The 10357-nt window shown below is 43.4% G+C and overlaps 1 protein-coding gene across 1 annotated transcript; it reads left to right on the top strand.

The window, feature by feature from the left end:
• Positions 1–386: 386 nt before the first annotated feature.
• Positions 387–1340, top strand: LOC149872553 (taste receptor type 2 member 2-like). Its single transcript, XM_090031709.1, has one exon. It carries the CDS (start codon positions 387–389, stop codon positions 1338–1340), a length of 954 nt encoding a protein of 317 aa, XP_089887835.1.
• The last annotated feature ends 9017 nt before the right edge of the window (positions 1341–10357 follow it).

Genomic DNA, 10357 nt, shown 5'->3' with positions numbered 1-10357 from the left:
CTACCCTGGACTGAAAGTCAAAAGAGTGGGAAGAAGAAGCTGGCAATACAGGCCTATGAAAAATGGAACAATCTAGTAAGAACCTAAGACTTCCTAAAAAATACTTTAAAATATTTTAATCTCTGTGTACAGCTCTTCAGAATGAAAATGCAAATATCCATGAGCAATACCGATACTACGAAACACAATATTCTGTACATTTACATTCCTACATCATTGGAAAAAGACACACCTCTGACAGTTTTACCTTCTGAAGTACAGCAAGCCGTGGTTTCTGTATGTGATATGCAGACCCAAGGGTAGTGCATCTGGCAGCCACCTTCCACTGATAGAGCATTATACAACACCCTGGTTTTCCAGGAGAGAATTTCTGTACGACTTGAAGAATGGAAGGCAACAGAAGCAATATTATAGAAGAGGACATCGCTGAACCAAGTATATCTCTCCTAATAATCTTGCTCTTCACAGTTTTTGCTGGGTTCTCAGTCAATACTTTCATTGTGGCAGTGAATTGCACTGATTGGGTCAAAAGGAAGCGCCTCTCCACAACTGATAAGATCCTGACCATTCTTGGCTTCACCAGGTTTTCCTTGTCGTGCATAGCAGTAGTAGCCAGTTTTCATCAACTATTTCATTCTTGGACCTATGGATTTATAGAAAAAACATGCAGTATTTTAAACTGGTTTCTAAATGTTTTGAACCTGTGGTTTGGTGTCTGTCTGGGTATTTTTTATTGTGTGAAAATTGTAAACTTCAGCCACCGTTTCTGCATTTCTCTGAAACTAAAAATCTCCAGACTCATGCCATGGTTGCTGCTGGCTTCTGTGCTTCTCACCATTTGTAACACCTACCCTGCAGTCATGTTTATATCTAAAATTCAATATAAAAAATCCAACTCCAGCATCCCAGAAAATAACAAAGGAGAAGATATCCCACAAATACTGAATTTGCTTCAACTGTTTTTTCTCTTTGGCATTGGATTTCCTCTGTGTTTCACCATACTATGTATTTCAACTTTTTTCTTACTCTTGTCTCTCTGGAGACACACCTGGAAGCTTAATTCAAGCAGCAACAACTACCCTAGCATGCATGCGCATATTCTAGCGGTAAAGATAATAATGTCCTTCTTTATCATTCATGTCATCCACATCTCAGCTTGGTTCATGGTGATGGCAGCAAGAATTCCAAATAGAAATTTACAGCGCTTATTTTTGTTTCAAATCGCAAATGGTTGTCCATTGATACATTCTGTTTTACTGATCCTGAGCAATCCCAAACTGAAACAGGCGTTAACCAGGATTCTGCATTACATGGGTTGTGCTAAAGAAGGAGTGTCTTAAAACCTACTTCTGTCCTATCTTTTAGATGTAGACTATTAGAAACATAGACTTTTTCTAGGAGAGAATTTCTGTATGACTTTTTCTAGTTTAAAAGACTGATGTAACCTAGAAACCAAATTTTGCACTGATGTGAAATGAAACTTGTCCTCTGGTATTTATCAACATCCAAATTTAGGGAAGTTTTGTTGAAATCAACAGAACTACACTGGTTAATGTATAAATTATTGTGTCATTTAGACCTCTCTTTTAGCAATTCTGCGAATTTATAGCTCAGTTTTGTTGTTTTGCAAACATGCTAGCTCAATGGAGAAATCTGGGAAAGAAAAACAAAACTTTACAGAAGACAATATTGCAGTTTTCCATGGCATGAACTAAATATATCTTGAATTATCAAGGTGATGTAGATGCCTGTGAGATCATCACAGAGAGACATATTTGAGATTTTGATCCCTGGAAGAGTGTGCATTGCAAGTGAAAAAAACCCAGCAAAATGACCTTCATGGAGAAGAGGTGGAAGACACATTTCCTTGAAGCACTTAAACCTTGACAATCCAGGAGATAAGCGTAGTAAACAATTGGCAGGTGATGGACAAAGGCAAGATACACAATGGGTTTAGGGTTAGCAACACATAAGGTATGTCTGACATCCTTTGTCTCTTCCAGATGAACTGAATTCTTGGGAAACTGGGATTCAGAAAGTAAAACCTAACTGGGTACTTGTAACTTCATTTGCTGGGAGTTGCCTCTAAAAGCATAGGATTGTGTGGTCACTGTTAACTAATACCCTACCAGTCAGGGCATTTGCCAGAAGTGGGAGGCATGAGTTCAATTTCTAGGCCAGCCTGAGCAGATTCAACCCCACAGTTCTCACTTTCCTGGAAAGTGATCTAATCACAAAGTCACATGCTAAGGTATGATGGACCTGCTCACCACCTCTCCTGTTGCAAGTCAGCCACTATGCAGAAAAGAAGGCAAAAGTCATGGACCAAAGAGACAGCATGACTCCATCATCCAGTCATAATGGCGACTACCTAGGAACCAGGCAACCCTGCATTTAGGTCCCTGATCTCAAAGATGTTTATACATTTTGTTCAATGACCCTCTAATGCAAAATGCATAATGCATAGGCAGTTTTTGTACCATGGACCAAAACCCAGAACTCTCCCATCCCGGGTATGTGCCCTTTATTCCTGTAATCAGCAGACACTTAATTCTATTCATCTTGTTGCCTCAGTGTTTCCTTATATTACTATTTAGCTCTGAATTGTATTTACTGTTGACGCAGAATTTGTTTAGGGACTTGAACACTATCTGATTTATATTAGGTAGCTTTGTAATTTATGTTTACATTTTTGGGATGCTATCAGTTATTGGCTATTCAAGAGAATGAATCCTATGGAAAGAATGGCACCACCCCGGAAATGTTGCAGCAGCTGACTGGCAGAGAGTTTAGATGCATCTTCAACCTCCAGCAGTGACCTCTGACTATTTTTGAGTCTCCATTTAAGAACACATAAGGTCTCCCACACATCTGCGACTGCTGTGCTTCCCTGCTGTTCTGTGTGGTATTGCATCAGTAACTCTAACATGTTTCAGAACATCTTGCATAAGATTTCTTACCAAGTAAAGCTCTCTTGCATTGTAAATCTTTTCACTGATCTCAGAAGCCTGTATGCTATAAACCAGGGATCGGCAATGTTTTGGGGCCAAATGCCAAAAAACCACACAACCTTAACTTGGAAGATGTTGGCGTGCCAGGGGCAGATGGCAGGGCAGCTGCAAAGAGCCCAATCTTCATTGTGGCAGCACAGCCCAGGTCCCTTCCCTGCTGTCTGCCCAGATGCCCACGTGCAACCACCACCAGCAATGAACCAGGGAAGGTGGGGTGGAAGGGAGGGGAAGACTGCTGTTCAGGAGCGATACCAGCTGTTTCTTCCCTCCATTTCCTCCCCAGTGTTGTTCCTCCTGGGTCTGTCTTGCCAAAAATGCTCTAGGCTTCTCCCATTCCTTTGTACTGGAGCTTGGGCAGTGATGGGGGAGGGCAATTGGTGAGCCACGGTCCAGAGCCCTGGCCCAGCTCTGTGGTGGCAGCAGCTGCACATGCATCTCAGGGCAGACAGTGGGAAAAGGGCCGGGGGCAGCACAGCTGGCATTCCCCACTCTTCTCCCTCCCCCATGCAGAAGATGCCAGCTGAAAAGCAGCAGCTCTGGCTCCCAGGACTGCAGCCAGCGCTGGAGTGCAGCAGGGGTTGAGGCGAGTAGTGGAGTAAGTGCCTGTGGGGAAGGACCCAGCCCTTAACCCCCATCCGCCCCAGCTCCTGCTTCAGGTGCATATGCCACCAGTTAGGCAGAGGCTCTGGAAAAGCAGTGGTACCTAAATGGTGACCTTAGAAGTCTTAAAAAACTGACAGTGCCAAATTCTGCCCTAGGTCATGTGCATGCCACTCCATGACAGCTCTGTGCCTGTAAGGGAAGAATTTCACCCTATATTTCCTTTAGAAAGTCAAAACCAACAATTTGTAGATTAAAGAGAAAGTCTCTGAGCTCTCTCTTGCTGCCACTGAAATCAGTGGGGATTTTGGTACTGATTCATTTGGGAACAGGAGCGGATGCAAAGTAGGTTTTGTGCCCTGAGAAAAACCCCGTGGAGGGCAAATAGGGGTGCCAATCCCTAGGCAAAACCCTGCCATGAGGGCACAGGGGCAAGAGTCTAGCTAAATCCTCCCAGGAGAGAGGTTGGGGGTGGGGGTCAGTGTTAGCTTCCTAGGGACTCAAAGTCCCCAGCAGCTGCTGGGCTAGAGCAGTCTACCTGGTCCCAGCTGTTGCTGCTACAGGAGCAGTGTGGAGCACCTGAACTTAGATGCTGCTACTGCAGTACCATGGACTTGCCATTTTGGTGCCCCCTCTAAGTGGGTGCCTGGGGCTGGTGCCTTGCTCACCTGCCTCAATGATGCCACTAGTAAAAGCTCATGCTGGAGCACCTAAGACATCCTCTAAGTGTTAGAGACCAGCACTGTGTCCTACTGTTGGCTGATATCCCACACCTGGCTTGAGTATATCTCACACCTGCCTCTTGTGTGTTTCTTTCTTCTGCTGAAATCTCCGGTGCTAGCCAGTATGGGAACCAGGGTGAAGGATTAGGTAGACCTTGTTCAAATCAAGCATGGACATACTTGTGCTATACAGCAAGTGCAATGCTGAAATGATGGTCAACTCCTAAATAAGGCAGCCCTGAGACTTTGTATCTGGTCCTGTATCTGAGCTCACTAATGTATCTGAGCTTACGGCAGAGACCAAAAACTAACAAGATTAGGAAAAGGATGTAACATTGCTATGAATAGCAAGAATATACATCATGGTTACAGTTAATAACATGGAGGAGGGGCTAGATACAGTAAAATTAGTGGAGCAACTAGGAAGTATTAGGCAGTACAATCCTAATATAATAAAGGGCTCAGTCCATCTGTCTGTGTGTCTATCTATCCATAATGCTTTTGGCCAACTGTGCATGTGCCTCCAAGAGGCTGGGCAGCGATTGGCCACAAGGGCCCAGGTTTCATGGGCCCAAGTTTGAGCTGCTACTGGGGAAGTTTGTGGCAGCAGCAAACACACCCTGGCCACCTGGAAATACTGGTATCTAAAAAAAATGCAGGACGGCGCACATGGCAGTAGCATACATGGCCCAAAACCGGAGCCTGGCCAGATAGAGCCACACTCTGGCTGCTGGCCAGGTCCCACACATCTGGGACCCCAGGTAAGGCTGCTGAAGCCAGCCCAGGTGCTAGCCCCACCCCTCCCCTACTCCACCCAGGACAATTTGCTGCACACCAGAGCACATGTGCACAGGTATTCCCTGGGGACAAGCAGAGGCACAACTATGTGCTGCTCCCCCTCATCCAAGTAGCTGATAACAGGTTTATTCTTGAGATTTGTTTTAATGATTTTGTCAGAAGCTCTGCACACAACTTAGTCTATGCTGTGATATTCCATGTTTTCTGTTACCCATCCTTTTCTCCCCTCCCACTTGATCGTTTCATTATTCAAGTCCTTTTAGAAGGAAACTCTGATGTTGTGACATTGACTCTGTGAGAACAGGGCCTCGACCTTTGGGGATCCTGATATAAAGGGGCCCTCTGTGAGGTTCTGTCACATAAATGATAAATCATAATGAATAAAATTCCACTTCCCCAAACAGAAAGTCACACATTCAAATGCCATTCTACAGTGATTTTAGTCAATGTTGGTAATGAACACCAGGAGATCTTATTCCAACTATTTTGGACATCTTGCCATCACATGCAAATTCATGTTTACGCAGGTTGATTTGCTTGTGAAAATAACCTGCATGCCTAATTGCATATGCAATTGCAGTGATAATCCTGGAAGCTTTTATTTGTATATGCAAATTAGTTACATAAAGTTGTGCGCACTGTTATAAACATGTGCTCTATACCCTTATAACTTAATTGATGTCATTGAATATTTGGCCTGTGGTCCTAATAAGTTATTCCTTTGTTTTTTGCATGGTTCTCCAAAGCCTCTTAATGTTTATATAACATCATACAAGTCTGTATTCTATTTAAAAAAATTTAACATGTTTTTTCAGAGTTAAATTTGCAGTCGGTAAGTGCTCACCGAAATTTGAAAAGATGCAAAGAGGTGAGAAGGCAGTTCTGGAGTTGGCAAGTGAGAGATTTAAAGAAAAACAATAGCATTTTTCGCCTTGGAAGGGAGGAGAGAACAGTCTTCTGCTGTCCCCTCTGTCCCCCAAGCTTTGGAATCGAATAATTTTTAATTCAATTCAACGTTGTTAGCCTACAGAACCCTGTCAACCCCTCATGGTTTTGTAATGTATATTTACCATTCTGAGAGATCCCTGAACATCACTGGAGTAGAAAGCTAGGTTTCTGGTTGTAGCCGTGTTGGACTAAGGACACAGGCAGGCAAGGTTCTTTGAGCAGATATGATATCTTTTATTAAACCAACTGAGTAGTTGGAAAAAAGTTCTTAGCAAGCTTTGGTGCACAGTCACCCTTACTCAGGCACAAGGAGTCTGCTGGTCTGAGACCAGCAGAGATGCCTTATACCTGAAGAAGAGTGATCTGTAGTACAGAAGCACTTTATTTTGTAAAACAACTCGCACACAAACAACACCCTGCTATACTTTACATAGCTACTAATGCAGTGTCGTGCTGAATAGTAGAGCAGGACAGGAGTCAGAGGTGGAGAAGAAACTGTGTTTTCAGCTAAAATGTGAAACCAGTCAATGGAGTCACTGTTGGAGGCCAGGGAGGCATCTGGTCTCTCTGCCAGTCATCTGGTCCAGCATTCCTGGATGTCATTGTTTTCTCTACAGTATTCATTTCATGGGAGCAGCCCTTTCTATAACTAGTAATGGTGAAAATGCTTCCAAGGTAGTCAGTGAATCAAATCTTGTAACACGTACACAGACCAAATACACCTCAGTAGTGCTCTTGTTTGCAGCAATTCTTGGTAAAGGCAACAACATCTTACCACCACCATTTCCCCACCATATATCATACATTCAAATGACACTCCCTATAACAACTGCAGGCACATAGGAGCAACATAGGACTGGGACACTGACATATTGCTAAAATAGGCATTGCTTGTAGTAATGATAAGTCCAGAGTCAAAATGTTTTAATATAAAAAAAGCCTAGTTCCCATGCAGAGCTTTTCATCCATAACTCTCAAAGCTCTCTCCAAGGAAGCTCAGGACCATTATCCCCATTTTACTGAAGGGATGATTGAGGCACAAGTGGGAAGGAAGTCACGTGTCCAAGGTCACCCTAGCAAGGTGGTAGCAGATCAGAATTCAATCTGCATCTTTCTAATGTCCCCTTCTCTGAGGCTAAGTTTTCAGATATAGATTTGGAAGAAGGCGTAAGCAACAATTTCCTGAAGAAAAGATCACTAATGATGTAGGACAGTGCCCATTTTGCACCCAGTACTGGTAAAAGCAGCTCACAGCCTGTGTATCCAGCCACAGGACGATTTTCTCTCAGTGCCTATGGACACTCCTATATCATAGAACCTCCCCTACAGCTTCTCCCAGAACAGTTGTAATGTTAGGGGTGGATGGTCAAAGTATCCCAGCACTCTGTGGCACAGAATTGCTGTATCTTCAAGAAGTAGGTCTGGACAGGAACTCCGTAGGTCATCTAGTCCAACCCCGTGCCTGAGGCAGGATCAAATCCATTGTCTAACTGCAAAACTGCACAGAAACAACACAAGACCTAACACCCTAACCTGACACACATGAACCAGGGGAACCATGGTTGCCAATGTTTTGCTGCTGTAAAGGTTATGAACATACCCTCAAGAGATCCCAGGTAGAGGGCCATGCCCCCTGCTACAGAGGAAGGCAAAAACCACCAAAGTCTGTACCAATCTGACCATGGGGTAAAATTCCTTCCTGACCCCAAATATTATGATTGGTTTGACCCTGATTGGAGAGGCAAGACCCTCTAGCCAGCAACCTTCAGGTTTAAGTCTCGGCAGGATCACTGGCACACCCCAGCCAAATTCTCCAGCCTTGACTGCAGCCAACACCCAGTGCCTCTAAGGAAGGCTTACTGCCCTGCCCCCACGCCCCCCAGATACCAGCAAAACAGTTGGTACATGGTATTGTACATATACACTGGTACTGTACATAGCTTCCTTTCCAGAGAAAAGAGGCATCTCATTCAGCACACTTAAACTGAGTACAGCTTTGGTAGCATGCACACCTATCTAGCCACATGCTACACAATGAAGACTCAAGGGCACATCTATATGTAACACATTTGCAGAAGCAGCAGGTGGGTAGTCTTCAAAAACTAGAAGCCCAAGCAACTGGCCTCATACACTGAAATTATATATTAGGCCTTGATTTTCTGCACCAGTAGTGGGTGAGGGACCAAGAATCCAGAATAGCATCCTCAAGTAACAGGTTTTAATTAACATCAGTAGGGATCCTAAGGATGCCAATCCCTATAAAAGAACACTTTGAAAATGCCAAGTTGGGTGAGTCTCTTTCTCTACTGCTGTTTCATTGGAGCACAGATGCATCTGTTCACCCTGCTCCAGCTGTTATCTTCAAATCTGCTATCTTCAAATAATCATCATCTACTCAATAAGCCCGGGTTGGCCACCCTGGGCTCATATTGAGCAACTATTGCTGGTAACTATATTTGGTTTATGTGTGGATGAAGCGCGGGTAAACAGCGGGAAATGGTTGTTTTGTGTATGTGTATGCCTGTGTGCAATGAGGTTTATGGTGATTTGTGTGTGTTTGTATGAATGGTATGCCCAAACCTCTATGTCTAACTCATGTAATCAATATACACAGAACCTTGCCTTATCCCCCTTTATAAAGTCTCACTCATGATTTCAGCAATTGGCAATTTGAGTAACATTTTTGGTGGAGAATGTGTGTGGGGGGTGAATAAGGTTCTATGCTGCAGTTATTCATCAGTTGTGTGTTATCTGCATAGTAAGTTTTGTCTGTATATGTGTTTGTCTATCTGAAGGTGTGCACACCACCCGGTGGTAGAAGTGTCACGTATAGTGGTCTTGGGTTAGACTGACCACTTAAAAAAATAGAGCAATACTTGGATACTTGGACAAGTTGTTTGACTTGGAAATCTTACCTGTGGGTTGTGGATAATTAGAAGCTCACTTTGTGGGTTATTGACTGCCAGGGTAGTCCGGCACGCCTATAGAGAGGGGTCCATTGTTTTGGTTTGAGTTTATGAATATTAAGAAGCCCACCTGTGAGTTATGGATTGCCAGGGTAGTCTGGACCGCTTATAGAGAGGCGTCCATTGTTTTGGTTTGAGTTTTGTTTTCAGATTTGGTTATCTTGGAAATTAGACTGTTTGGCATGTTTTTATGGACTAGTATACTGAATTTGAGTATTAATGAATGGTAACTAACTTTAAGCAGTAAGAAACATACAGGAGACTGAAGTTAAGATGTTCAAAAGAAAGACAGTAAAGAGGGAGGCAGATGTGAAAGATGTCAAATATCCCCTGCCTACATATCTGCAAGATATGAGTCTTTTAAAACAAGTGCTCCAGTGATTTGGACATAGCCCATGGACCAAGCAGGCAGTAAGAGATGCCTGTACCATTGCAAATTTAAAAAAACAAATTTAAAAACTATATGCAAATATATAATATACCACCACACTCCATGAAAAAAGAGGCTGCAACAATGTGGCTTTTATAGGAAGCTACTAAAAATCTGTTCCTCCATCTAACTAACTGTTAGGAGACATTTTAAAGGGGTTAGCTAAAATTTGTAATAAGGTAAAGTTGTATGGTAATTGTGACTAGGGTTGTAAAGTTTGTGCAAGAGAGGTAGTTTGTTACTGCTGGCCAGAAAACTTTGTTTGTCTGGGTCAGGCAGGGTAGCGGACATAAGTACATGCTGTGGTCTGCTTGGGATTAAGTAAGAACCTCCTGTTGTGTTTGCAATAGGAAGCCAGGAGAGAGCAGAGAAAGTCTTCTCTCTGGTAGAAAGTCTGTGTAAATGAGAGGGTCCTTGGGAAGGGTTAATCTTTTATGGATGGTTACAAAAGCAGTTGTGTGTTTTCTGTGTTTGTAAGGTGTGCGTTACAAGTGCAAGTTATGGCAAGGTAAAGTGTTATGCAGGAAGTGGAGCTTCAAAGAGATCAAAGACAGTTAAAGAAATGTAAAACAGACACTTCAGGACCCTGTGTGCCAAAAATAAAAAAATAAAGGCAGCCAGTGGCACAGAAAAAGACAGGGTATGTTATTGGACATCTGCTCAGGCAGCGGCAGAGTACTCGTGATTGGAAGTGAGGGGCAACTTGTTTCTTCCCCCACCTCTCCAGGAACAGTGAAGGGCCTAGAAGAGATAGAGGTTGTTACAGGAGCGTAACGGCTTGGATGGATTGGTTTGCAGAGAGCAAAGCAATAAGGCCCCACTGATGAGAATGGATTCTGAAACTTGCAGCCCAGAAAAAGTTACGGTGAAGATCTCTTGAAG

This window comes from Crocodylus siamensis, chromosome 1 (assembly GCF_052110815.1).
Source record: "Crocodylus siamensis isolate JL-2025a chromosome 1, ASM5211081v1, whole genome shotgun sequence".
Classification (NCBI taxonomy): domain Eukaryota; kingdom Metazoa; phylum Chordata; order Crocodylia; family Crocodylidae; genus Crocodylus; species Crocodylus siamensis.
Note: the sequence above shows the minus strand (reverse complement) of the source record. Positions and strands in the feature narration are given on the sequence as shown.